The sequence below is a fragment of the Odontesthes bonariensis genome, chromosome 18, assembly GCF_027942865.1.
Source record: "Odontesthes bonariensis isolate fOdoBon6 chromosome 18, fOdoBon6.hap1, whole genome shotgun sequence".
NCBI classification, from domain to species: domain Eukaryota; kingdom Metazoa; phylum Chordata; class Actinopteri; order Atheriniformes; family Atherinopsidae; genus Odontesthes; species Odontesthes bonariensis.
The window spans coordinates 34,404,067-34,430,615 of NC_134523.1; the positions used below are offsets into that span (position 1 = coordinate 34,404,067).

General features: G+C 40.9%; 1 protein-coding gene across 2 annotated transcripts in view; it reads left to right on the forward strand.

The window, feature by feature from the left end:
- Positions 1-26,549, forward strand: part of top2b (DNA topoisomerase II beta) — a 49,258-nt gene that overhangs the window by 21,315 nt on the left and 1,394 nt on the right. For both annotated transcript variants that reach the window (XM_075450190.1, XM_075450191.1), the window contains exons 7-35: positions 314-526; positions 745-918; positions 1,013-1,114; positions 1,223-1,360; positions 1,459-1,597; positions 3,711-3,868; positions 4,683-4,808; positions 4,898-5,008; positions 5,228-5,333; positions 5,796-5,905; positions 6,139-6,231; positions 6,477-6,591; positions 6,738-6,859; positions 7,674-7,822; positions 11,045-11,276; positions 12,134-12,268; positions 12,496-12,696; positions 12,814-13,009; positions 13,348-13,439; positions 13,657-13,812; positions 15,931-16,014; positions 18,871-19,065; positions 20,695-20,821; positions 21,227-21,385; positions 23,061-23,265; positions 23,380-23,459; positions 24,337-24,432; positions 24,648-24,779; positions 24,866-24,951. In XM_075450190.1, coding sequence (XP_075306305.1) covers positions 314-526; positions 745-918; positions 1,013-1,114; positions 1,223-1,360; positions 1,459-1,597; positions 3,711-3,868; positions 4,683-4,808; positions 4,898-5,008; positions 5,228-5,333; positions 5,796-5,905; positions 6,139-6,231; positions 6,477-6,591; positions 6,738-6,859; positions 7,674-7,822; positions 11,045-11,276; positions 12,134-12,268; positions 12,496-12,696; positions 12,814-13,009; positions 13,348-13,439; positions 13,657-13,812; positions 15,931-16,014; positions 18,871-19,065; positions 20,695-20,821; positions 21,227-21,385; positions 23,061-23,265; positions 23,380-23,459; positions 24,337-24,432; positions 24,648-24,779; positions 24,866-24,951 — 4,032 coding nt within the window. The remainder of the gene's footprint in view (positions 1-313; positions 527-744; positions 919-1,012; positions 1,115-1,222; positions 1,361-1,458; positions 1,598-3,710; positions 3,869-4,682; positions 4,809-4,897; positions 5,009-5,227; positions 5,334-5,795; positions 5,906-6,138; positions 6,232-6,476; positions 6,592-6,737; positions 6,860-7,673; positions 7,823-11,044; positions 11,277-12,133; positions 12,269-12,495; positions 12,697-12,813; positions 13,010-13,347; positions 13,440-13,656; positions 13,813-15,930; positions 16,015-18,870; positions 19,066-20,694; positions 20,822-21,226; positions 21,386-23,060; positions 23,266-23,379; positions 23,460-24,336; positions 24,433-24,647; positions 24,780-24,865; positions 24,952-26,549) is intronic.

Genomic DNA, 26,549 nt, shown 5'->3' on the forward strand with positions numbered 1-26,549 from the left:
TCTTCACCAGCACCATTTGATCATTATATGAAGTAATCACTGTTTTAACAGGGTTGTGGCAAGCCGCCATTCTTAAGGTAAGGTTGTGTATGTTGTCGTCTTTGCACTCTGAAGCAATTGTGTAAGCACAATTGTTGAATCACTGGGTGTTTTAGTATCCAGGTTTTTGTGGGAAATGGACAAAATCCACTTGATACAGCAATGGGTGGTCTAAGTTTTAGAATCATGCAAATTGTATGTTGGATGGATTATCACGCTGTAAGTTGAAGAATAAAAGTTTCTATGAAATGAAGATGTGTTTGACCCTTCTCAGACATGGCAGAACAACATGAGCAAGACCTCTGAGCCCAAGATCAAGTTCTTTGATGGGGAGGACTTCACTTGTGTGACCTTCCAGCCAGACCTATCCAAGTTCAAGATGGAGAAGCTGGACAGGGACATCGTGGCACTGCTTACCCGCAGGGCATATGATATAGCCGGCTCCTGCAAGGGGGTTAAAGTCACACTGAATGGCAAAAAATTACCTGTGAGTTTTTTTTTTTTTTTTTTTTCCTTTGTTGAGCTGATCTTGCTTTAAAGTTTGTGTTGATATTTTTGCTGGTATTGGATATTGATCGCTTTTAGATGTGGTTGTTTTTGTTACTTTGGAGGCAGAACACCATAAACATTTTCGAGAATGATCTCCTATGCTCGGGTGAATATTGCTAAGGAATTAGCATGCATTTGTCCTCTCTGTTCCTTAAGGTTAATGGGTTCCGCAGCTATGTAGACTTGTATGTGAAGGACAAACTGGACGAGACAGGCGTTTCCCTGAAGGTCGTGAATGAAACTGTGAATGACCGTTGGGAGGTTTGTCTCACCATGAGTGAAAAAGGATTCCAACAGATCAGCTTTGTCAACAGCATTGCCACCACAAAGGTAGACAAATATCTGCCATCTGCGTTAAAAGTGAGAAAAGTGAATGTATTACAATAACTAAAGAAGTGTAACGTGCTGACTATCTCTGTTTAAGGGTGGCAGACACACTGACTATGTGGTGGACCAGATTGTGGCCAAACTTATTGAAGTGGTAAAGAAGAAGAACAAGGCAGGGGTTTCTGTCAAACCCTTCCAGGTAGCTCTACACAGGATTTATGAACATTTAGTAGCCGGTGAGACTGTGGTGGTTCAGCTATTGATGTGTATTGAAACCCATTTGATCTTCCTCTTATTTGTTCCTCAGGTGAAGAACCACATCTGGGTTTTTGTGAATGCTCTTATTGAGAATCCAACGTTTGACTCCCAGACCAAGGAGAACATGACACTCCAGACCAAGAGCTTTGGGTCCAAGTGCCTTCTGTCAGACAAGTTTATTAGGGCTGTAAGGACAAATCAATCTTTTTGATTCTTGGCTGGTTTTGTTAATCATTTCTCATCTAAAATAGGTCTGACATGATTTTGCCTCTTATTCATCCACAGGCAACCAACTGTGGGATTGTGGAGAGTATTCTGAACTGGGTGAAGTTCAAAGCTCAGATACAGCTGAACAAGAAGTGCTCATCTGTTAAACACAGCAAGATCAAAGGCATCCCCAAACTGGATGATGCCAATGATGCAGGTGTGTTAACAATGGGATGATTTACTGATTTATAGAACAATGGGCTATCCAGATCAATCAACATTTGAATGGCTTAAGTTGTTGGTTTTTAAAACTAAAGCATGAAAGCGGATGTGATGTATGGGGAGCAGTTGTGGCTGGTGAATTTTAGCAGAATAAGTAGTGTTTGATTAAAGCTGCCGTCGGCAACTTTTTTTTAGTCATATTTAGCTTGAACTGTCATGGGATTCTGGAAGTAGAATATTAAATAGGCTGTTTAGGAAAAATCCCGAATTCTGTAGCTCCCTCTGAAGCCTGTAATCTTGCTTGCAAAAATCGAGCGCTCCCGGCTGTTTTTAACCAATCACGTTAGGTTTATTATTTATCTATTATCTGAGCAGAACAGTCACCAACCACGTCTTCCATGCTGAGCGTGAGTCAGCCCCCAGCTTGTGTGCGCGCACACTGGTGTGAACTCATGTGCACAACCTCGTCCACAGAGGGGGAGGGACCTGAAAGTTGTATCAGTTCGAATTTTCCGACTTTAGACTCGGAATTTTGAAAACCTGCCGACTGCAGCTTTAAAAAGAAGAAAAAAAAGGACCAAATATATGAGGAGCGAGAAGTCATTGGATTGAAACACGACAAACACAGATTTGAACTGTGTTTGTATGTTACATATGTGTTACCTGTAGATTGATCAGATAAACTGATATTAAGTTGCACATTTAGCTGCGCCCAGTGGCCAAAAGAAAAAAGATCTCAGCTCGATCACCTTTGTTCGTTCAGTGGACGGCAAAAGTTCTCTGCAGCTGAAGTGAGTCTTATGAGTTTAAGTCTTGACATGCCTGTGATGGAAGATATATTCATAGTTTAGCACACTGAAGCAAAAGTAGTAAAACAACACTGTATGAATGCTGCCTTACATGTGCTGCAGTAAAAAAGAATCTTGCACTAATACATTTATGGCGGTTTTCCACTAGCTCGCTTCGGCTCGGCTCGGCGCGCTATTGCGTGTTTCCACTAGCACGCCGTACCTGCAACCGGGACGATTTTCCGTATCACCTCAGCCCTGGTTCCAAGCGGGCCGAAGCGTTACTAAAACGTGACGTCAGCCGACTGCCTTCCACTGATTGGCCGATGAGTGTCGTCACTGGAAGCGTCATAACGGGGATAATAAAAGCTAGCGTTAGCAACCGTTAGCTTACCTCCAAACGTCGTCTTTTTGAAGCTCGTAACAAAACTCTCCGGTACTTTTCAATACTGTTTTGTCTGGCGGCCAGGACTCTTCTCTGGCTCTCTTCTCTTGCCTTCTGTGCGACAAAAAGCCACAGGGTGAGCAGCAACACGCGCAGCCGTGTTACGACGACCCCGCCCACGTCCAGGAGGCACGAAGTATACTCGTTTATAATGGAAACACAACTAAACCGAGCCGTGCCGAGCTAGTGGAAAAGCGCTTTTATAGGTTTACTTTGTAATCATGTAAATGTGATGAAATATTACTTAATTTTTGTAACTAAGGAGTCTGGGAATTAATTATCATAATTTGCTCATAATTTTCTAACTTGGTTATCAGCAGAAACTCAGAAATTTCTCTCTGAGTCAGAGTGTTTGCTTTATTCAGACTATTCAAACAAAACTAATAAACCAAAAGTGATCAATGAAGTGTTGGCAATTTCATGAGATTATGGCTGAAATTAAAAAAAAAATAAAAAAAAATAGGATACATTCTGTTCTTGCAGTCTTTTGTTTTTTCCGAAATTCATCAGCAATCTCAATTTAAGGACTTATTTTCATTGAAAGATCATTACACGAGACGCCTCTCGCTCAATTTTGTTCAGTTTTAAACTTCACACTATACTGTTTGGAGTTGGCGCTGAAGAGTACACCCTTTCTACAACAGTATTTGTTTCTTTATTAGGAATCAAAATGAGTCATTCACACCATGCATGAGCCCTTTTAAAGAGGGACAAATAAACTCTATTGATCTTCCTTAGTTTCAGAGTCCTCGTTGACTGAAACATGGAGTCAGTATTATGACAAGATTCTTAGGAAAACTTTATTTCAGAGAACAAAAGACTGTTCTTTGCTGCAAACTTACAGTTTATTCATCTTTCTCATATCCCTGTCTAAGGTGGCAAATACTCATCTGAATGCACACTCATTCTGACTGAGGGTGACTCAGCTAAGTCTCTGGCTGTCTCTGGCCTGGGAGTCATTGGTCGTGATCGCTATGGAGTGTTTCCACTGAGAGGCAAGATCCTGAATGTGCGAGAGGCAACACACAAGCAGGTATGGGACTGAGTAATAACATTTTTTCTGTAAAAAGTGTGCTTAAAATAGTTAACAAAACAGCAGACATTACATCAAAAAAAACATTTTAGTACCTTGATGTTTTTGACAATAACTTCTGCAAAGGTGAGTTTTTTTACGACATGGGGGTTAACTATTCAATAGTGTCCTAGTTAAAAAAAAAAAAAAACACCAAGTTGCAAGATGGAAAGAGAAAATGGAGTTTTTTTTCTTATTCCATACTTTGTTAAAACGGGACTCTTTTCGTTTAACAATTTTCATTTTGTGCATTTTTTTGTTAAAGTATGTGAAGACGTCTGTGCTACACACAGAACAGGGAGGAAGAAAGACAACGATTTGAGCTTAGTGCTATGTTTTTATACTCTTTACACATTGGCTGGTGTCTACACAGCAAAATTATATGAATCAACGGAAATGCAAGCATAGGAATGTCTTTGCTAAGAAATGCACTACCACACACTTCTGGTAAGTCATAGAGCATGATGATCTGTCTTTTTTTAAGAAATACTCTGCTTAATCTGTCTTAAATTGCACACAAAAGCTGAATAATTTTTAGCTTTATTGGAGAATATGAATTGGAACAGATTTGATACACCTGGTACATCTTAGGATTTAAAAAAAAAAAAAAATGCGTCACCCAGTTGTCATTTATCAAAAGAGCTAAATGAATATGATCAGAGTTGTATGATGTCCACCTGTACTAACCCAGCAGCTGTTTGTTACTTTTGTTTTCTTAGCATTTGTTGATAAGTTACAAGTTTTCCCCTGAACCTATTGTTCCTTTTTTCAACAGATCATGGAAAATGCAGAGATAAACAACATCATCAAAATTGTTGGCCTACAGTACAAGAAGAGTTACGATGACCCCGAGTCCCTGAGGAGCCTCCGTTATGGCAGAATCATGATCATGACAGATCAGGTGACCTGCCTCACAGACACAGTCTCACAAATTCTGTAAGAAAAATTGATGCTCTGAAAGGAGTTGTAATATTTGTTGTCTTGTCCCAGGATCAAGATGGCTCCCATATCAAAGGTTTGCTCATCAACTTTTTCCACCACAACTGGCCATCCTTGTTGAAACACACATTCCTGGAGCAGTTTATCACGCCTATTGTGAAAGTAAGAGAGTGACAAGCACATATAGCTATTGTACATTACCCATCTAAGAGGTCTGATATAAGCTGCACTAATCAGCATAGTATGCAGGAGATATGGACTTATTCAACACATTTAAGTGAATCAACTGACTGCTTTTAACAGATGATGAAGGGTTTACTTTGGAGGCATGAGAAAAATGTGAGCACAAGTTGTCAACGAGTGTTAAATATGTGTCTGCAGGCAACCAAGAACAAACAGGAGCTGGCCTTTTACAGCCTTCCAGAGTTTGAGGAGTGGAAAAAGCACACGGAGAGTTTTAAAACCTGGCATATCAAGTACTACAAAGGTTTGCTACTTAAATGATTGTTATCAGGTTATAAGGGTAACATGAGAATTCTTATTCTGGGCGGCCGTGTCTCAGTGGTTAGAGTCGGTCGTCCAATAACCAGAAGGTTGACGGTTCGATTCCCACTCTCATCACTCAAAAAAATTGGTGAAACTGACAGCTGAAGGGGTGTCAGTCCACCTCCTTGTCACAGCCGAGGTGCCCTTGAGCAAGGCACCGTACCCCCCATGCTTCCCTTGGCGCTGCATGTCTCTATGAGTGTGTGACCATGTGCATGAGTGTGTCAACATGTGCCAACCTGGATGGGTAAAAGCGGAGGACAAATTTTGAGTGTATGCATGACAATTAAAATCTGATCTTAATCTTAATCTACTAAACCCAAAGTTTTTGTTTTGAATATATTAGCAATAATCAAAAATATTTATTTGTTTGCTATAAAAAAAAGTTCTAATTCTCTGCCAGGTTTGGGTACAAGTACAAGCAAAGAGGCAAAGGATTACTTTGCAGACATGGAGAAGCATCGAATCACCTTCAGATACAGTGGTACTGAGGACGATGCCGCCATCACTCTGGTGAGTTTGCTTTTACAGTCGCATGCAATCGTCTATATGTTAATCATTCATTCCAGCTAAATAGAGCCAACAATTAAAGGTAGACAGGTGAAAATTGAATCATGATGGATGCTACAGTAAGGTCATTGAGAAAGTAAATGTTAAGCTCCCATGATGCCCACTGAAAGAAGAGCAAGAAAACTTAAGTGGAAATTGTGAGGATAATGTGCAATAATGTGTTTGTTTTGTTTCAGGCCTTCAGTAAGAAGAAGACTGACGACAGGAAGGAATGGCTGACTAACTTCATGGAGGACAGACGTCAAAGGAGGATGCATGGCCTGCCGGAGGTTCGTAGCTTCTCTCAACAGTCATGTAAGAAACAGAAGAGAGGAATGAAGTTAAATAGGAAGATGCTCTTGTGTGTATTTTCCACCGAGAAACTCTTTTTAGACAGCGACTTAGACTTTGCAGTAACTTTGTGGTCAAATGGTATTTGACAGTTTTGTAGGGTTTCCTCAGATATCTTCTGATATTCCTCAGCTATGATATGAATTGGAAGAAAAAAAGTAATGGATTGTTCTTTTACTTCCAGCAATTCCTTTATGGAACTCAAGCCAAGCACCTCTCATACAATGACTTCATCAACAAAGAGCTGATTCTGTTCTCCAACTCTGACAATGAAAGATCCATTCCATCCTTGGTTGATGGTTTGTATATTCTCTGTCTCTGAACACATAAAAAAAAAAAAAAAAAGTACTATAATAGTTGTAACTGTCACTAAGTGTTTAGACCTTGGAAGAAGAAATTTATGATGATGATGATGATCATGATGTAAGTGTATATGTTCTTTCAGGCTTAAAGCCAGGTCAGAGGAAGGTGTTGTTTACCTGCTTAAAGAGAAATGACAAGAGGGAAGTGAAAGTAGCACAGCTGGCTGGTTCTGTGGCCGAGATGTCTGCCTATCATCATGGAGAGGTAGAGTCAACTCTTTCGTGCAATAAAAGCTCATGTTGAAGATTCAGCGTTTGCTTTGTCACAGAACTTCCTGCTAACAAATCAGGTTAGAATAAACATAAGCCTATCTTGTACATACAGATGCAGCAATTTTGAATGGTCTGTCCCAGATGCCATCCAGCCATTTTCAGACCGCCTTCAAAGCCTTAGGGAGCTTCCCCTCCTTCCTCGGGAACGTGCTCACTTTTCGATTTTACCACAACCCATTCATGCAATTCCTGGGTGCTAACAAAAGATCGTGCCCTCTAGAAAAAACTCACCCACATAAACACATGGCTCATTGTTCGTAGCATCACAGACAAGAGGTCTGCTACCACAAGGATGTTAAAATTTCAAGGTCTTTGAAAATGTTCACACTTAACTCAGATTTGGAGCAGTCAGAGCTGTAAATCAAAATTAACTTTCTTTCTTCTGTACCTTTTGTTTAGGTTTTAACCTTTTTTTTTGTTCATACAGTATTTGTAGAACAAATTCTCTAGTTTTTAGCACTGTGATAGCAGCAAACAGTTAGAGCTTATCAAAGCTTGATTTCTCCCAAAGAAAGCATAATGACATGGAAGGTAGTAACAGAGGTGAAACGACTTTGCCTCCTGTGTGCTTGTGTTACAACCAGTCCAGTTCTCAGTAAGGGCTCATCTATGTCTCTGTTGTCTGGATACAAAGTTTCCATGCAAACTAAGAATAAACACAAATAAGGTCAAATAAGTCAAAACTCATTCATAGCCAGTACACATGTATTCATTGACTTTTTGATTTAATTTAATTTGTCCTGCAGCAAGCCCTGATGATGACTATAGTGAACTTGGCCCAGAACTTTGTGGGTAGCAACAACGCGAACATTTTGCAGCCTCTGGGTCAGTTTGGTACTCGCATCAATGGAGGCAAAGATGCTGCCAGCCCTCGTTACATCTTCACCATGCTCAGGTAATGCAACATAAATTCTCACGGTTGATTTGTTTGTTCATGCCAGTTAAAGATATGTGCATATCAATATACATGTTCTTTTTTTTATATACCCCATTAACAATTGTCCCTTGTGACTAATTTAGTTTTTTATCTTTTTAAAATACTCAAATGATGTTTTTGCGTTGAAAAAGTGGACACCATGTCTCACCATTTCCAGTTTGGAATTACAGTTTCCATGTCAAACTGTGAGAGTTTCATATGTAGCAGACCTTAGAATTCAATTCCATTAAATCAGCTGGGTTTAATTTTTAGGCGGGCTATCCCGTACAAAGTTTATCTAATGTTAGTATTTAGCAACCCATTATTTGCTGTGTGCTAATGTAGTCAAAAGCAATGCTCATCTGTGAATATCCAAAGCAGACACATGCATAATGAGGAGAGAATGCAGCTTGACACATTACTGTATAATGGCTGAAAAATAATTTATCTGGCATTAAGAACTGTTAATCATCAATCCCCCTCGGCGATTAATATAGTATCTTGAATTGAATTGAATTGAATTGAATTCTCGGAATTTTGTAACCTCTTAAATCACAAATTAAACAGTCAGCTGTCCTCTCCTGCATAAAAAAAAATCATAGCTTCTGCAGAGTTGATGGGCATTATGTTGGCCTCATCAGAGCTAAAGGCAGACTGCAGTGGGACAGAGTGGAGAGAGTTCATGCAGGCAGAAAGGAAGAATGGGAACTAATTTGAAGTTTACTGAGCGACTGAGTACTCGGTGACCCTGAAAGAGACCAGGAACTCGGCCACAACGAAGCCCTGATAAGCCCAGCTCCACCAACAACAGAGTTTGACATCAAGGAACCAAGTTGGAGAGAGGTCCAGGAAGTCATCAAGGCAGCAAGATCAGCCTCTGCCCCTGGGCCCAGTGGAGTTCCATACAGTGTATACAAATGCTGTCCAGGACTCTGTCAGCAAATGTGGGAGATCCTGAGAGTTGTCTGGCAGCGAGGAAGAGTCGCTAAACAGTGGAGAAATGCTGAGGGTGTGTGGATCCCCAAGGAGGAGAACTCAAAAGACCTCGACCAGTTCAGGACCATTTTGCTGCTCAGCACAGAGGGAATGATTTTCTTCAGCATTCTGTCACGGCGGCTGTCAACGTTCTGCTTAAAGAACAATTTCATTAACACTTCGGTACAGAAAGGTGGGATCTCTAACCCTAACCCAACACAGGAGTTGTCACACAGCCCCTTAGGGAAGCTAAGGAAGGCAAGGGCGGCCTGGTGGTCCTCCGGCTGGACCTCGCCAACACTTATGGGTCCATGCCACATAAACTGGTCGAGGAGACTCTTCACAGACACCATGTCCACAACAAGATCAACAACCTCATCTTAGATTACTACAACAATTTCCAGATGAGGATGACCTCTGGGTCTAATACATCTGAGTGGCATAGGCTTGAGAGGGTAATTATTACCCGTTGCACCATTTCCGTAACCCTTTTCGCCCTTGCCATGAACATGGTGGTGAAATCTGTGGAGGTGGAGGGTCGTCAGCCACTGAACAAGTCTGGAGTGCGGCAGCCACCTATCAGAGCCTACATGGATGACCTGACCGTGACGACATCATCAGTCCCTGTTAGCAGGTGGATCTTACAAGGGCTTGAGAGGCTCATCTCTTGGGCAAGGATGAGTTTCAAATTAGGCAAGTTGAGGTCCCTGGTCTTAAAGAAGGGAAAAGTCGTGGACAAGTTCCACTTCAACTCTTTGACTGCAGCTTGAAGGACACAGCAGGGAGCCTGGACAAGGTGGGAGAATACGCAGCAGTGGAAGATCTCATGGTCAGATTTGTGGCGGGCTGATAGCTACTGCATCAGTTTCCTGGTCCAGGCTGTCTATGACACCTTGCCAAGCCCAGCAAACCCTCACACCTGGGGTAAGAGTGAGACACCTACCTGCAACACCTCCTCAGCAGCTGGCCCTGGCCGATGGTCGATGGCACCATGACCAGGTGCTTAAAGGGACACTGTGTAATAAATTAAGTAATTTATTAGCTCAAATCAACATATTCATTCATAAATTAGTCCTCATTGGTGTAAAATTATCTGTCAACAATCTCACTTATCCTCCTGAGCGAAGAATCACTTGTCTGTATCTACATGGAGTGGGCAAGCTCTATGGAGGCTGCCATGTCCTTCCGGATTATGAAAAACGACGAAGTGCCGAGAGGGACATAAAGCACGTCGAATCGCGTTTTCCCCAACGCCAGGCCTGCAAGTGGAAATTACGTCATTTTGACGTCACGTTTGCACACAGGTGTAAACAGAGCCAGTCTACGCCATTAGACATTCTCTGGTATAAACCAGCCTGAACGGCCTGCACTTTTGTTCGCAATGGAAGACCATAGTTATGCCACGCCACAGGAGAAGGGATCCTCGTCGCCAAAAAAGAGAATCTTGACAAATACCGCCTGCCGTAGTTCAACAAGTTACAACGCACATTTGAAAACGCGAGGCGCTAGAGAGCAAATTAATTCGACTTTGCAAAATAAAATTGCACCACTAGATGGGGGAAGAAATTACAAAGTGTCCCTTTAAGGCAGTTGCAGAATCAGTCCCCTCAGCCGTTCTCTCTAGCAGACACCACCACAAGAAGAATCCCATCCCCCTTCCTAATGGCTGGAGAGAAGCCCCACTGCCGCTTCACTGCGAACCAATTGAAGTGGGCTGCCGGGGCTTTGCTGGTCGTTCAATCTGCAAAGCTCTGGCAGGGCTTAGAGTAACTGGAGCTGTCAAGAGGGGAGCCATACATTCCATCACTTAAGCCGCAGAAAAAAAACACACGATGGCTTTGGATAAGGAGGGCAAGCGTGTGGATGAGTGCTGCTGGGATGCAATCCGGGACTTGATCAACCCCGGATGGGACACCTGCATGTGAGGGGGTCTGATGTTGAAAGACCTGAAACACCCGATGACCCCAGGAACATCACTGATGATGCATCCCAGCGCATCCTAGAGATGTTTCTAAATTCCTGATTAAGACAAAAATAGTTAGTCAAGCTGTTTTAATGAATGCAGGATATTTATTTGATTTAAGAAAGGTCATTCTAAGCTAAATGTGTTTTCTAGGGGGTTCAATATCCAGAGAAAGATTTTGAAATAAGTATTTTTACAAAATTATTTTATGTTTTTTTTCCCGTCTGAAACCAGTGTCATAATGGTGGTTTAATTTCCCACAGTCCTCTTGCTAAGCTGTTGTTTCCTGCGATGGATTCCAACCTACTCAAGTTTCTGTACGATGACAACCAGAAGGTGGAGCCAGAATGGTACATTCCCATCATTCCGATGGTGCTGGTGAATGGTGCAGAGGGCATTGGAACAGGCTGGGCGTGTAAGATCCCAAACTACGACCCCAGAGAGATCGTTAACAACATCAACAGAATGCTCAACCACCAGGACCCCCTTCCAATGGTACAAAAAAACTTGAGTCTTAGAGCATGAAAATAAAATAAATCATTCATGCCAAGTTGAACTGAAGTATAGAATGCCTTTTGTTTGTCTGCTAGGTCCCTGATGTCTTATTTGGCCATGATTTACAATGATATCTTAAATCTGTTGTAGTTTAGTCATTAGCATTAACAGGATGCTTGTAGTGTACAGTGTATCCTTCCAAGTGTTACACTGATTGGGCCTCATGCAAGAACATTTTCGTATTCTTATTCTAAATTTCTCTTACTTTTTTCGTATGAAGGTCTCGTACTCTTATTCTTGTCAAGTGACCCATGGAGGCTGGCCATGCCAATTTTCATGCCTATGTCACCAACCATACAATAACATCACTTAATTGTTCGACCAAGTTTGTGGCCATCTTGAAAAATGGCCGCCAACTTGAAATTTCAAGTGGCTGGGAGGATTTTCTTGTCAGGTGACCCCTGGAGACTGCTCATGCCAATTTTCATGCTTGTATCACCAAATGCACGATTTAGCCTAAAATCTGCTCTTAGCCGCTCCACTAATATATTTGTGTATGGAGGTATTTTATAGGTTTCTGTTAAGCTAGAAAAGGTCCATAACTAATAGCTAAACAGAGACCCAACATAAGCAGTTCTATGATCTGCACACTTCCTATGTGAGGTGTGGCAAATTGTTATGAGATAAATGAAAAGGTTCCTTGTTTTAGCAATTCAACATATCAGCTGTGCTTCCCTCATAAATCATATGGCTGGTATGTTTTAGTAACTGATGTTTTATTTTTCTCTAAAATTTCAGAGATGAAAACTTTTCTCTTAGTGTAATGCTTTTTATTCCTTCTGTGTGCGTGCGTGCAGCTTCCCAGTTACAAAAACTTCAAAGGAGTGATTCATGAACTTGGTCAGAACCAGTACCTGGTCAGTGGAGAAGTGTTGGTCATAGACAAAAACACCATTGAGATCACCGAGCTTCCTATCCGGACATGGACACAGGTACGTTTCAGCTTCTTTTCTCAAGAGAGTCTTGGGTGTAAATTGTCATCACAATATCTGGCATGTTCTCCACCATGCCTGAAGGGGTTTCTCCAGGTGCTATTGTTTTGTGTTTACCCTTTGGTGAATGGGTAACCTGTGTTTGGTGTTGCTCATGCTGCCCTGAACGGGATTAAACAGATGCATGGATGTCAGATGTGTTATTGAGATCAATTTTCTATATGCAGGCTTACAAGGAGTCTGTGCTGGAGCCCATGCTGCAGGGCAGTGACAAGACACCAGCTCTCATAAATGATTATAAGGAATACCACACAGATACCACAGTGAAATTTGTGGTTCGCATGTCTGAGGAGAAGCTGGCTCAAGCCGAGGCTGTCGGCCTCCACAAAGTCTTCAAACTGCAATCCAGCCTCACATGCAACTCCATGGTAAAAGATAACATCAGTTCATGTAGTTGGAATTTGCTTTTTTTGTTGTTGTTGTTTTTGCTCTTTTCTTAAATATGGATGGTGTTTGTTGAGGAGTTTTTTCTGTGTAATTCTTAGGTGCTGTTTGACCACATGGGTTGTTTGAAGAGGTATGATTCAGTCCAAGACATCCTCAAGGAGTTCTTTGAGCTCCGTCTACACTATTACAGACTGAGGAAAGACTGGTTAATAGGTAGCCTGGGAGCGGAGGCAGCCAAACTATCCAACCAGGCTCGCTTTGTACTGGAGAAAATCGAAGGAAAAATTTCAATTGGTAAGAATTTGGAAAACACTGTAACAAAAACTTTTAAGCATCCAGACCGTAGCACATTTTAAAAAAATCATTCTGAAACCAGAGCATTGCTTGAAACAGTCTTTTAAAACAAACCTTGTCACTGCCACTAGAATGTTTATTTAACATTTAAAATTTAAATGGGAAACATTTCATCATCATTTTACTTTGCCTTTACATTCATTAGTATTAAAAAGAATGTATTGCTTGTGCAATTAAATGCACATTGCAGCCAGTCTGAGCAGGTTGATATACAGCTCCTTTGATAATAACATGATGATGGTCTCTCTCTCTCCCCCCCTTTTTTTTTCCCTTTACAGAGAATAAATCCAAACGTGAACTCATCCGCATGTTATTGCAGAAAGGCTATGAATCTGATCCAGTTGCTGCCTGGGCCAAAGCTCAGGAAAAGGTACAACTGAGCTGCTGTCAAACTCATCTACACACTAATGCACACTGCACCAACTAAATAATGAAAAATAATGTTATGAATAGTGTGATTAGTTCTTGTCACTACCAAAAAGTCCTCCCACACCTCAAGCTTCATGGCTGTATGTTTTTAAGTCGACATTAAATATGGCGTGCGTAATTTTTCTAAAGCATGGTACAATCCTGTTCTTCTCTGTCAGGCTCAGGAAGAAGACTACCCTGATAAAGATGACAGTGACAGCTCAGTCGACTCTGGTTCCTCATCAGGGCCAAACTTCAATTACATCCTCAACATGTCCCTGTGGTGCCTGACTAAAGAAAAGGTGGAGGAACTGCTCAAACAGAGAGATCATAAGGTATTCATCATCAATGTATTTCTTGTTTTATTAAGAATAAGAATAATATAAGTTGTTTTGTTTCATTAGCTGATATCTGGCATGTGTTCATTTCTCACCTCAGTAGATATCACAGGTACGTGTGGGTTTTAGCACCTAAGATAGCTGTATTTATTTATCAGGGTTACTTAAAAAGTAATGTGACACTAATCTATAATGGTGTTAAGTGGCTTGTTCACAACAGCCGCATTCGGACAGAGCCGTTCTAAGAACGCAGTTCTAAGAACGGTCCACCTTGAATTTCGTTCTAATAACTGTCCTTCCCCAGCAGAACTGTTTCAGTTTGCATTCGCACATGAGTCGGGACCTGTTAGAGACTGATGCAACGCAACCGTCAACGACAGCGAAGTGTTACTTTAGCGCCACAATCAACAACAAAACAAAACCTGCGAAAAATAAGGAGAGAAGAAAAAAACACCACTAATGGCGCTTTTCCAGTAGCTCGCTTCGGCTAGGCTCGGCGCGCTACTGCGTGTTTCCACTAGCACGCCGTACCTGCAACCGGGACGATTTTCCGTATCACCTCAGCCCTGGTTCCAAGCAGGCCGAAGCGTTACTAAAACGTGACGTCAGCCGACTGCCTTCCAGTGATTGGGCGATGAGTGTCGTCACTGGAAGCGTCCTAACGCGGATAATAAAAGCTAGCGTTAGCAACCGTTAGCTTACCTCCAAACGTCGTCTTTTTGAAGCTCGTAACAAAACTCTCCGGTACTTTTCAATACTGTTTTGTCTGGCGGCCAGGACTCTTCTCTGGCTCTCTTCTCTTGTCTTCTGTGCAACAAAAAGCCACAGGGTGAGCAGCAACACGCGCAGCCGTGTTACGACGACCCCGCCCACGTCCAGGAGGCACGAAGTATACTCGTTTATAATGGAAACACAACTAAACCGAGCCGTGGCGAGCTAGTGGAAAAGTGCCATAAGAAGCTAATATGGAGAGCGGGGAGGCCACCGTGTTCATGGTCTGCATGATGGTGATATTAATCATGGACGATCACATTGGGCGTCTAACATGGAGGCTGGAAGAGCTCACAGAGAGAGTCAGGAGACGAAGGATGGAGCGCAGGCTGTACTTCTTGGTTTCATGAAGGAAGGAGAGCAGAGCGCCGCAGACAAAGGAGACCACGTGCGAGTTTAACTTATTAAACACGCCAAGGTTGTGTCCGTGTCGTATGAAGAAACATTTCAGCCGTGACAACATGACAAGGGGCGGAGCTACCGACCACCAAACACCTCCGTCAGATGTGTTCCTATAAGGGCTGGGCAACGATTAAAATTTTTAATCTAATTAATCACGTGATTTCCATGATTAATCACGTTTGTACGCAAAATCCAAAAATGAATTCAAAACTATATAAAAGTGTATAGCTTTTAGCATTTAGTTTTATTTTAAATGTGCTGCCATTTGAATGAAAGTGCCATAACATTTGTTGTGCAAACACACTTTTAACATCAGCATCTTTCTGTAGTTTTTATGTAGAAGCCTCGCTCCACTGTCTGTTTCCTTGAATGACTTGCTGCTATCAGTTGTGTGTTTTGCCTTTAAGTGATATTTTAGACTGGAACTACTACGCTGAGAAGACAGTTCAACTTGGCAGTGTTTACAGATGACTTTGGTTCTGTCGACTCCGCCGTCTGGAAGAACTTTAAAATGAAAATGGCCGAGTAAAAGTTCCGTACCCTTCTCCATGTTTGGTGGATCCGCCAATTACTTTCTTTTCCGGTTCCGCAGGAGACAGCAGCAGACTTCTACAAAATAAAAGCCTGTGAGCAACAGACTTTTACAATAATAAAATAAATAATAAAACATGCGTTAATGCGCGATAAATATTTGTCGGCTTTAAATAATGAAGAACCCAGAAAAGACCTAGCCTCAGAGAAGGAGCTAAAATGGTTATAGGAACTGAGGGCCGTGGTCCCGAGTGAATGTGGGGAAAAAACGGCCCCGTTCCTGAAAAGGTTACAGGAACTGCCAAAGGTTCCTACAGTGGGAATGCGCCTAATGATCCAGGTAGGCATGTTGTGCTTGTTAATGTTTGGTAGATGTGTTTAAGCTGATGAAGTGAATGTGTGTTTGTCCAGAGAAGTGAGCTAAATGATGTGCAGAAGAAATCCTCTGACGATCTATGGAAGGAGGACTTGGCAGTCTTCATTGATGAGCTCGATGTAAGTTCTGTGTTTGTAGCCATTTTTTGTGGTCTCAGCACCCAACACTGCTCAGTGTCACAGCTGACTTAATGTCTTTTCAGGTGTCATTCAAAAAACTAATTCTTTGCAGTGCACTTGAAGGTAAATTATAGCATTTTGAAAATTGGGCCCCATTCAATTTTGTATATGAAATATTAACACAGATTCAGTCCAATAAGTGCTGTTTTTTGCCACTGACTAAAAGCTGTTGTGTGACTGAATGTAAACGCAACACTAAAGATCAATTTAGGATTCTTTCTTACATGATAACCAGCATATTCAGCAAATACCATCATATTCAGCATATGATGGTATTTCCTGAACATATATCAGACTCTCTCTGTTGCAGAATTTTCAAGTAGGAAGAATAAAATGACAAGATAAACACTAAGCAGCATTATATACTGTGTTGAGGTCAGATGGTCATTCATCCATAAATATACGTGTATGTTCTTCGATCTGGCTGTATGGGAGCACTTTGTTACAGATTGTAACTTTAGTTAATTATTATTTTTCATAAATATAATTGTTATTAATGATTTAATTGCCTCTGTTAATATTTGGACCACTATATACTAAGAAACTTCATTTAAATCGATATACTGTAATCCCTTTTAGTTATTTTAAAATTTGACATTACCTTTATATAAAATAGCCAATATATAGAATTCACTGAAAATAGATACAGGAACATAAAGATAAATGGTCTATATATGCATTTCTGTTGGCCTTTTAATAAAAATAATCCATTTTATTTGTATGGCACTTTATATTTTAACATCTCAAAGTGCTGTAGAGCAGAAAATTAAGACAAGAAAATTTTTGATATATGTTTAAAAGGAGAGCCTAAAAAAATAAAACAATACATTTTCAATATATATTCAAAAGGAGATCCTATAAAAGATATTTTAGCAATAAGCTTTCTTAAAAAGATGAGTTTTTAGATCTCGATTAAGCTTCCTAAAAGCTTGCACATGGCAGATATGGCATGTTCACAACAGAGGAGAGGTGTGCAATGAGTTAACACAATTTAAAAGGATATAAACTAAAAAAGATTTGTTTTTTGTCAGTTTCAACCTCAACTAGGGATCAGGTTTTTTTTTTTTTGCCTCAGAGTCATTTGATTTTGAGTATCTGCCGATACCGAGTCCCGATCCGATACTTCTACAGTACATTAAAAAAATGAAGAACAGCGAAGAAACAGATCCAGGATGTCCCTGATTTATTTATTTATTTTTAAATACCTCCACACCGCAGACATTCGGCCCCCAGCATCAAGCTGCGGCCGTGTTCTGCTTCGCTTTACGGCAGCAAAGTGACGTCATGCCGCATGTGTTGATTCTGTGTGGAGTTGAGACGGTCTGACTCTGGACCACCACATAACAGTAAATACTAAGCTGATATTTTTTTCCCTTTTTTAAAAAAATATTATAGTTCTGATAAAAAAATTTAAAAAAAGTAATGAGAATAAATATACATATATAGATGGGCTATAAATCCGATCCCTGATCGGGATGTAACGTCCGATTCCGATCGAGTCTGAAACCACGTGATCGACCCCAATTTCCGATCACGGATCGGATCGGGACATCCCTAACCTCAACCTCAGGATTGGAGGAAGGGAAGATGTATGAACAAAAGTCCATCCATCCATCAATGGATGGACTTTTCTTCCGCTGCTCCAGGGATCGGGTCGCGGGGGCAGCAGCTTGAGCAGAGAGACCCAGACGTCCCTGTCCCCGGCCACTTCCTCCAGCTCTTCTGGGGGGACCCCGAGGCGTTCCCAGGCCAGCCGAGAGACATAGTCTCTCCAACGTGTCCTGGGTCTTCCCCGGGGCCTCCTCCCAGTGGGACGGGCCCGGAACACCTCACCAGGGAGGCGTCCAGGAGGCATCCTAACCAGATGCCCGAGCCACCTCATCTGACTCCTCTCGATGCGGAGGAGCCGCGGTTCTACTCCGAGCCCCTCCCGGATGACCGAGCTTCTCACCCTATCTCTAAGGGAGAGCCCGGACACCCTGCGGAGGAAACTCATTTCGGCCGCTTGTATTCGCGATCTCGTTCTTTCGGTCACTACCCACAGCTCGTGACCATAGGTGAGGGTAGGAACGTAGACTGACCGGTAAATCGAGAGCTTGGCCTTCTGGCTCAGCTCCTTCTTCACCACGACGGGCCGGTGCAGAGCCCGCATCACTGCAGACGCCGCACCGATCCGTCTGTCAATCTCCTGCTCCATTCGTCCCTCACTCGTGAACAAGACCCCGAGATACTTGAACTCCTTCACTTGGGGAAGGATCTCATTCCCGACCCGGAGAGGGCATTCCACCCTTTTCCGGCTGAGGAAAAGTCAAATATCTGTATTCTTTGGCTGACAGGTCATACACAATGTTAGTCTCAGTGTTATCTACTAATATTTAGGATAGTGATAAGCACAGTGGGGAGTCTGTCGTCACAGCTTGTTCTTGGCATACATTTTGTGTTTAAGAGCCCTAAGGGGAAGTCAGTCTTACTTGAAAATGTATCCATTTACATTTTAAAAAGTCTACATTTCCAGGTCCTTAATCATAGAGGCAAGCAGAGCTGGTGGCATGGTTGCAGCCTGCTGCCTCAGTCTATAAAAAAACAGAAATAGTTCAAATTGTTTGCTTAAAATGAGGACTGTTAGTCTGTTTAAGAAGAAAACCAGAACTATGCTTACAGTATGATCTCACTGACAGAGTTGATGCCTTCATAGAAACTGTTTTTGGTTTTGCTGGCCAGGTTTGAAAGGTTGCTTTAATACCACTGTTCATTTACCGATGTTTTATATTTGGACATATCTGTTTTGTTTGTCAGAAAGTAGAGGCTCAGGAGAGAGAGGACCAGAGTTTAGGAAAGGCCATCAAACTGGTGAAGGGTAAAGTGGGCAAACCTAAAGTGAAGAAGATGAATCTGGAGGAGACCTTGCCTTCACCATTTGGCCGTCGGGTGGACCCTCCAACTCAGCCAATAAAATCGGATGCAGCTAAGAAACTTACCAAAAAGAAGAAGGTAACTGTTATATTTTTCTTTAACAACATTGATTGAGTTTTGGTGGGTCAAATTCATTTATCTGTAAAGTACTATAAAAACTGTAACAATGACTTCCTATGCAAGTGTGCATAGAAATGTATGCATGTATGCGTAATGTGAAATTCTCTTTAACCCTCTAACCGCCAAAGTCGCAGAATTGCGACATGACGTCAGCATAAACAAAACAGTCTGTAGATAAACTAAACGGGCTTTAAGGTGTTCAGTCCTCCTACCACTAGTTGGCAAACATGTTACCCTTTCAAACAAGACCAAGCTCACGTCATTTTGTAGTTCACAGTGTCTTTATAAGGCAGTGCAAAAAGCCACCCGAGCTCAGACACGGAAGCAGTTATTCAGAGCTTTTCTGTAGAGACGTGCGAGTCGAATTTTTATTGTCAGCGAACTATTAGTGAATTTTTAACACCATGGCTTGTAAGAAGTTGAACCGTGCGGAAGTATTGAGCATGCTATTTGCCGATTCCGACTCCGAAGGAGAGTTTTTACCTCGTGAGGAGGAGGATCGGACGAGCACTCATGCTTCCCACCGTGAAACTTCCGAAGGCAATGGTGCCGGCATGCGAAACGAGGCTGTTCTCCAAGCACACACACACACACTCCAACTCATTCGCTGCCGTTATCCAACCTCAATGGAGTGGGTGGTAGTGGGGAACGCGGTCGCAGTGTCCGTAGAGGTGTTGGTCGAGGAATCAGGGGTGGGAGAAGTGGGTCTGGTATCTTTAGCATGCGCTCTCTCCATCCAGCCCCCGGTGCCGCGGCGCGCCTATCCGCCAGCGCAATGATCCTGACATTTTGCCACTTGTTTTATTATTGTATTCCTCATTCCTGATCATTATGAATAAGGTTGAACAGGTTAAAAAAAAAAAAATCAATTCAATGTCTTCCACTTCTTGCATGTGTTTTCCTACCCTATGGTAGCCTAATGATGACAGTATTTTACCACTTTCTCCTGTTTTATTGTTGGTTTCCTCCTTATGAATGAAGGTAAAAGACAGAAAAATGAAAATAAGTTCAAACATCAAGTCAATATCCACCATTTCCTGAAAAAATATAGGCAACTTTTCACATGTGTTTTCCTACTATATGGTAATGATGATATAGTAATATTTTACTACATTATTCTGTTTTATTGTTGCTTTCCTGTTCCCTGATCATTATAGATGATGATAAATAGACAAAAAGAAAAAAAAAAGTTTTAAAAAAACAAGTTCATAATCACTCAATTCCAATATTTCCTGAACACAATGAGATTCAAATTGGCTGCCACCTGATGACGCCATAATATGCAAATTAGATCAATAATTTCATACCCCACATAAACTATGGATCATGGGCAACATTTTTCTAATGTACAGTAGGCATCTATCTTTAACCCCCTTTCAGCCACCAGCTTTTGAAATATTAATGTCAAAATCCAGTAATTTCAAAAAACAATCTTGGCGCCTAAAGGGTTAAAATCTTGCCTCAGTTTTCTATTTTTGGTTTAAAAGAAACAAAGCTTTCCCAATGAGGAAACAATTTGACTGAAATGATGTAATAAGAAAATGAAAGGAAAAAAGTTCATTATTAATGGCTGCGTTTTGTTTTTAGGGTGACTCGGACACAGCAGTTAAGTTGGAGTTTGATGATGATGGTTTGGGTGGCGAAGGAGGAACCGGAGAAAATTCTGTGACAAAACCAAAAGCTCCACGAGTCAAGAAGGAAAAGAAAGAGCCTGGTCAGTTCTGCTCATTTAACTTGTAGCCATTGATTAATGTACTTTCACACGATTAAAAAAATGCATTTTCAAAAACCTGTGTTACTGTTAGTAACTAGGGGGAAAGGTTCAGGACAGGAATGTCCAAAGTCGGTCCTGGAGGGCCACTGTCCTGCAGGTTTTAGATGTTTCCCTGCTTCAACACACCTGATTCAGATGAAATGGATCTCTTCAGAAGATTGTTAAGTTCTGCAGCAGCCTCCTAATGATGCATTGATCTGAATCAGGGAAACCTCTAAAACCTGCAGGACAGCGCCCCTCGAGGACCGACTCAGGACATCCCTGGTTTAGGAGAAGCAGGTTGCTCCTTCATCCAAAGTTAAAACGCCGCCCTTCAGCAAACAGTCTGTTAATCTTGTGTTACAGGAGTGCCCAGAGTGAGAAAACCTCCTGCTCCCAAATCTGCTTCTGTTAAGAAGGTGAAGAAGAGGAACCCCTGGTCTGATAACGAGTCCAAGTCAGACAGCGACCTGGAGAACAGTGAGCTCGTCATTCCGAGAGAGACAAAGTCTCAGAGGGCATCAGGTACAATACTGTTTTGTACAAATATTTTCTGTTCATGTGTTCAGTATTTCTACAGTCAGCATAGTTCTTGTTTTCTTCTTAAATGGAGTTAAAATCCTCATTTAGCAAACGTTTTTAACCATTTCTGTTTCCTTAGAGACCATCACCAGCTCTGCTTGCCTGTTTTGACTATAGACCTGGAGATGTAGACTTTTTAAATTTATATGGATACATTTTCAAATAAGACACGGGACACAATAGCCTTTTACAGATAATGGCTGTGCTATATCACATCCTCCTTCACCTGCTACTATTCTACATTGTCCACGCACTTTTACAAGCATAACAAGAGCTAGATCTCCATAAACTAGATTGCATAGTCAGAGGGTGATTGAACAGGTTACCTACTTCAACTGCCAGTAGAAGAAATAGTAATCTTAACAGGAAATAAACTTGCAGTCAAACAAAAAACAACAAAAAGCACAGTGTGGACCAAGAATGATTAAATAGATGGAGCCCTTCTTTAGGAATTACTTTGAGCTCTTGGAATATCAGGGAAATTACATCTGTGACGAGGCCAGTCAGTCCTAAAAGTTTCATGTTTTTCAGACCAGAAACTGCACTTTTGCCCACTCAGACACAACAATGAAGTTGTTTCCATATCCTAAAGCACATCAAATCTATGAAACGGGCAGAAACCCCCTCAAGCCAGTGCACAAACGTTTTTGTTACGTATCCCTCTATCAGGCACAATCTTGCAGTGAGTCGTGTTTTGAACTGGTCCAAGTTGTTGAAACACACACCATAGAAGAAAACAGCTGCTGGCTAGTCAACAACACTGAAAACTAATTTTTTATATTTTTAATTTTATATATTTTATATATTTATATATTTATATATATATATATTTATATATTATATATTTTATTTTTATATTTTTTATATATTTTATATATTATTATTTTTATATATTTATTTAAAAATACATCATATATAGACACCATAAACTCTGGACTTTCCGCTCTTCCATTCTTCTCTGTTTTGTTGTTGTTTAAGTTTTAGTCAGCTAACATTCAGAATGTTTTGCTCATATGGGACATATTTCATCAGTTTCCTGTATCTGTTCCTGTAAAATCGAAATTTGGTAAAAAAAAAATTAAAATTAAAGACGGTGAATTCAGATGTACTTGTTTGGATATAGAACACTGGTAGAATATTACACAAGTACTGGTAGTATTATTGGCTCTATTCTTTCCTCAGATGATAATATCAAAGCAAAAAATAAGAGCAAAACTTTTTACTTCTGAGTTGTGTGTTTTCTAATTACTGTCTTAAAAAAATTATCTAACTACATTCAAGTAAAAACTTATACATTTTTTGAGAAGCCCTCTGTTCACCACAGCATCTATTTTGTGTTTTTTGTTTTTCTGTTTTTAATGGATCAGAATCCTTTTGTATCGCCTGCGGTCAGCATCGGGTAACTGGTTAGTGTGACTTGTAGCAGTTAATTTCACAGTGAGCTCTTTGTATTCAAACTGCCCAAAGCCAAAAATAACTGCTGAGTTTCTGTCGGCTTCAAGCATCTGCCAGTGCAGTCTGATGCAACCCGAGTGAAATAGAAATGATCCGAGCACAGGCACCAGAAGTCCTGGGAAGAAAACTGGGATTTGACACAGACTCTGCTCTCATTTTTCAGCTTCCAAGCCAAAATACACATTTGACTTCTCTGAGGAAGAGGCAGATGAAGAGGAAAATGGAGATGATGATGTCGCCTCCTCTCCCGTGAGGTCGTTCAAAGATGACTTTGGTTTCTCTGACACCAAGGACCAATACAATGACCATATTGATGAAGATGATGATGACAACGAAGACATCTACCCCCCACCCAAACAAAAGACCACGTAAGGTTTAGAAGTCGTGCGACATGTTCATGACTTTGTTGCAGTTCTTTTTGCTCGATTGCAGTCTTATATGTTGACATGAATGTTGAATGCTTTGCTTCTGTTTCCCTGAAGGTCTGCTGTAGGGAAAAAGGAAGACGCAACCAGCATCTTCTCATCGAAGTCAGCCCTCTCTGAAAAGAGTAATGAAAGTGGTGAGTCACTCATATTCATCCACTGGAATCTTCAGTGCCACAATCTTTCAGCCTTTAACTGTTTATTTCTAATCAGTTCAGACCAATGGCTTTGGTTGATGCATTAAGAATAATTTTCTCTCATAATTCCATAAAAACCCAACTCAGTTTTCAAACCTTTGAGTTGGTACTAAAACAGAAAATTTTTATTAAAAGAAAAAATAGAATGAAAGTCCACATAAGATTGTTCAACTGCAGCAAATCATAGAATTAGAAAAAGTCAAGGGCAAACTATGTAAACTGTAATGTTAACTAGGTATCCAGAAAGCACCAAAGTCTTAACAGTTAGTCTTTACAGCAGTGGTGAAAGGATAAAAGTTGCAAATGGCTAGGCTAACTGATTTAACATTTAGCTAAAACTAATGGAGCTAAAAACTGATAAACTGAATATTGAAAACTAGTTCAAAACTATAAAAAAAATAGAAATCGAATGGTTGAAAAAAATTCAGAAATGATTAACCAAGAATAGATTTCTGCTATACATGACATTATTATTGGAACATGACTGACGCTTATCTGGCAGGACCTCCTGGTTTAAGGCCTGTCTATAAAAGACAGAAATGTGTCAGAAACACCACCGCCACCCTGAACAAAAAGCAGACAAAAAAACATGGAAGCACTTAACTGAATACAGCAATCGACACAGTGGAAAAATGTATGTAAAACTGCAGCTAAATCGCACAACAAAAAAGTATCTCCATTGCGTCCTGTCTGTAGAGCATCATGGATAAGATGCAGATTCAGACGGTTTGTTTCTCACTTCTTTCTAAATGTCCTGACGCAGCTGTTACATGTTCAGAAAGGGCGGCAGTTGAATGCTGCTTTGTTTGTCTTGTAGACGGGTCCAAGTCCGACAGCGACGATGACAACACCCCAGTGTTCTCCACCTACTCCAGCAGCTCGGCATTTGACAAACCATCGCCAGCAAAGAAAGGTATTGTCCCAGGATGTCCAGCGGAGGGCGCTCCAACGCAGCATAACAGCTGCCCCACAGTCTGCTACAGTTTAACATGAATCACAATATCAGGGATGCTAAATATATTTCTGCATTTCACAAAATGGAGCTGCCTGCACGATATATGTTTGTTAATTTACTGTCTCTCAAAGGTTCCTGTATTGAATAAGCAGGTTTTTATTTGTAATGTGTAGCAGCTAAAAAGCCCTCTGATGCAGCTCCCAAACCTAAGAAACCACCAGCACCAAAAGCAAAGAAACCAGACAAATCCATCTGGGACTCCGACTCTGACACCGAGTCAAAGAAGCCAGCGCCAACTCTCAAAGGTACAGCACGTTTTTATTCTTAAATGTGATAAATGGCAATTGCATTGTTGGTGGTAATTTATTGTCCCTTTTTGTTGTTGTTGCAGGTAAAGGCCGGGGGAGGAAGAGGAAGGGTTCTGGATCTGAGGAAGACTACAGTCCAATGAAGAAAGCAGCAACTCCTGTTGGCAAAGTGAGCATTTTCCTGCGCTTAAATATGGCGACTCAGCTGTCTGTCCAGTAGATGCTGGAGGGGGTGGTCAGGATTATCTATGTGGATTCCAGTTATCTGTAATTACATTACAGATTACATTATCCATCACAGCCTCAAATGTCTCCAAAAAATTCAGTATTAATGGAACTGAATTCATTTGTATACATGGTCAAGCCTTGACATCATACTTTTTCAGCCCCTTGTCCTTTATGCAAGTATTTGATATGTTTTATTTGCTCGGTAGCCAAATTTTGGCATGCTAAATAACATCATTACCTCTGACGTTTGAATAATTACAATCTCAGCATCTATCCAGAAGGAACATAACAGAAAAAAATTACCATTTTGTGCAAATGCAGGGCAGTAAGTGTGGACTAACTAGAATTACACGGTTTTATCCCTTTTGTCAAGAAATATTTATTTGAACAAGACATGTTTTATGTCTGTTTTTTTCCCCCAAAATTTTCTTAAATAAAAAACACGAGAAAAACACCAAGATTGTTACAGATGCCAGCTAAATGGTGAGAATTTTCTGAAAATCTATAAACCCAGACGGGTGTTGGCCCAAGACTCCCAACACAATGACTGAAAGAGTAAACCCTCTTTTACACTTTTTACGACAACTTTGATAAAGCATTGCAAGAAGAGAGAACAGACTGTGCAATAAAAGTTTAGGTTATTTCCGTGATAGGGTTAGCAAACCAAGTTTAAATCAGGCCATCATCCAACTGATTAGTCCTAAAAAAGTGAGTAACCACATGTTCTTTTTTCAGGTAACCTTTGATAAATAGCTGATAGTAAACATTGTGTTGTTTCCTAGATCATAGTATACCCAGGAAAACTTTTCCAATCAACCATCTTTTTTTGGTTTCTCATTTCCGTTTGTTTGCATTTTGATTTGTTGGCTTCTTTTGTTCCAAGAACTGCCAAGCTTAGGGGACTGGACCAACAATGTGGAACAAAATCTAGCCAGTCACCTCTTATTCTATTGTCCTCTTTGAGACTGTAAATGCCACGGCCAAAGAACAACAGGATCTGATTGATCCCCAAGTCGAGAATGAAGGCTGTATTGGGAGACGGTCTTGTCAAAAAGCAATATGGACAGCTAGTGAAGGATTAACAGCAAAAATAATGTTTTCAATGAAAAAAAAAAACAAATAAAGGCATTAGGTTAGTTTTCACTTGCCTGATCACACAACTTTTCATTTACCCAGAGATTAGTTTTACTTACCATGTGGGCCACAATTCATGTCAAGCCCAGCATATTACTGCCAGTGGTTGTTATTTAACAAAAAACTTTTAGTCAAATGTATTTTCTGTTAATAAAAGCACTAAAATAAGTCGATGGAATCGGTGTGATCTGCTGACTAGTTGCACAGAAACAATTGAACTTAAGGTGTCCAGATGAGTAGTAAAAATAGTTTGAGTTGGTGACCTCACAGTAGCTGAGGGACAACACTTAAACCTACTTTTAACCGTTTGGAAAACTCCGGTGAAGTCATTCTTCTTCTTCTGCGAGGCCGAAGGTCCTCAACACAGTCGTAGGTTTGAATCCCGGCCCGTTGTCCTTTGCGTCA